General features: G+C 44.8%; 1 protein-coding gene across 1 annotated transcript; it reads left to right on the forward strand.

Moving 5' to 3' along the window:
• The first annotated feature begins 430 nt into the window (after positions 1-430).
• On the forward strand, positions 431-1,234 carry LOC118450828 (uncharacterized). Its single transcript, XM_035886781.2, has 2 exons — positions 431-1,034; positions 1,146-1,234. Exons 1-2 carry the CDS (start codon positions 431-433, stop codon positions 1,232-1,234), a joined length of 693 nt encoding a protein of 230 aa, XP_035742674.2.
• The last annotated feature ends 285 nt before the right edge of the window (positions 1,235-1,519 follow it).

Below are 1,519 nucleotides of genomic sequence, written 5' to 3' on the forward strand. Positions count from 1 at the left end.
CATGTACCGAAGTATCTCCAGCGTATGCTTAATGACTTCCTGAAAGATCGGATGCTATTGTATTAGACTACACAGAAGCAGAGAAGTATGAATGTTATGGCCGGAGCGGCATAGGGACCCACCCTCGGGCCGGACCTCTGGATCGTGGCATGCGACAGTGTGCTGAGGACCGAAATGCCAGAAGAGAAGCTCCTTGTGGGTTATGCAGACATCATCACTGCTTTAACTTGCGGGAAGAGATGTTGAAATGGCTCAACTAAGGTTAAACTATGTCATGTGAATGTTAAACAGCTGGATGGCAGACAACGGCTAACTGCTAGCTCTCGAAAAAATCTGATATTGTCATATTATTATTATTGCAAAGAGGAGAATAAACATCACCCACCCTTTGCAAGTTGGAGACATAGCAGTGGAGTCCAAGCCTGCAATCATGTATCTGTGTATCATGATCGACTGCAAGCTGAGCTTCGGGGCGCAGATCCAGCAAACTGCGAATAAATCTGCGAAGGGAGTTACTTCCTCTAGTAGGCTTATGGCTAACGTCACCTGGCCCAATGCCAGTAAGTGCCGATTGCTGATGACCGCGGTAAAGTCAGTCCTCCTCTACGGTGTTAAAGTGTGGGCGGGCTTGCTTAGCAAGGAGTCGTACCAGGACCGCATGACGCAGGTACAGAGGAGAGCAGCGCTTAGGATAGTCTTTACGTACAGGACGGTGTCCGAATCAGCCATACTAACGATCGATGTAGTTATACCAATTGCGCTCTTGGCGCAAGAAAGTTATGCTGTGCACCTCAGGAAAACCGAGATTGAAAAGGCGGTAACATGCAAAGAGGAGAAAGAGAAGACCTTTTATGTGCAGATGTCCTGGGAACACGAGTCGAGAGTACGCTTGATCGCGATATTGATCAAAGATGTGAAGAAGTGGACGGAGGGCCGGCATGGTGAAACCAATTATTACTTAACACATTTCCCGAGCGAACAGGGATACTTCCGAGCCTACTTATATAAGATGGAACGGGGAAGAACACAAAAGTGTATGTACTGACCAGGAACAAAAGAAGATCTGGAGCAAATTTTTCCACTGTGACCGTTGGGCGCAACGCAAGCGAGAGTTGTAGATGAAAATCGGACAAGTGACTTCTGAGGTAATATTAGAGATCATGCACCGAACACAGGAATGCTGGAGCCTGATATCCTACTGGGTGCAGAAAATCCTTCGATAAAAAAAAAGTGACCTAGATAGAAACTGCTAGGTAAACAGGAAAAAAGAAGTAGGAACAGACAGAAGAGAGCCTAAGGGGCGAAGAAAACAAGCCTATCACGAAGTAATATAGTAAACGTGTCCGGGCTGGTGTCCAGCAGCAGTAGCAAATGTTTGAGTCGATGCATCGAAATGAGTTCGACAGTAAGGACAAGTCGCCCATGTACATAAATGAATTTCACTTACTACCTAAAAAAAAAGAAAAAAAATTATTATTATTATTATCCTTATTCTTCATATTATTATTATTAGATGTAT

Source organism: Vespa mandarinia, chromosome 19, assembly GCF_050613455.1.
Source record: "Vespa mandarinia isolate Hongniang chromosome 19, ASM5061345v1, whole genome shotgun sequence".
NCBI lineage: Eukaryota > Metazoa > Arthropoda > Insecta > Hymenoptera > Vespidae > Vespa > Vespa mandarinia.

What these genes read in the sequence shown, in the direction of transcription:
- LOC118450828 (XM_035886781.2), top strand. Translation starts at nt 431, where the DNA reads ATGTATCTGTGTATCATGATCGACTGCAAGCTGAGCTTCGGGGCGCAG. An exon ending in ACGGGGAAGAACACAAAAGT is followed by an intron (nt 1,035 to 1,145) that starts GTATGTACTGAC and finishes GTGACTTCTGAG; the next exon opens with GTAATATTAGAGATCATGCA.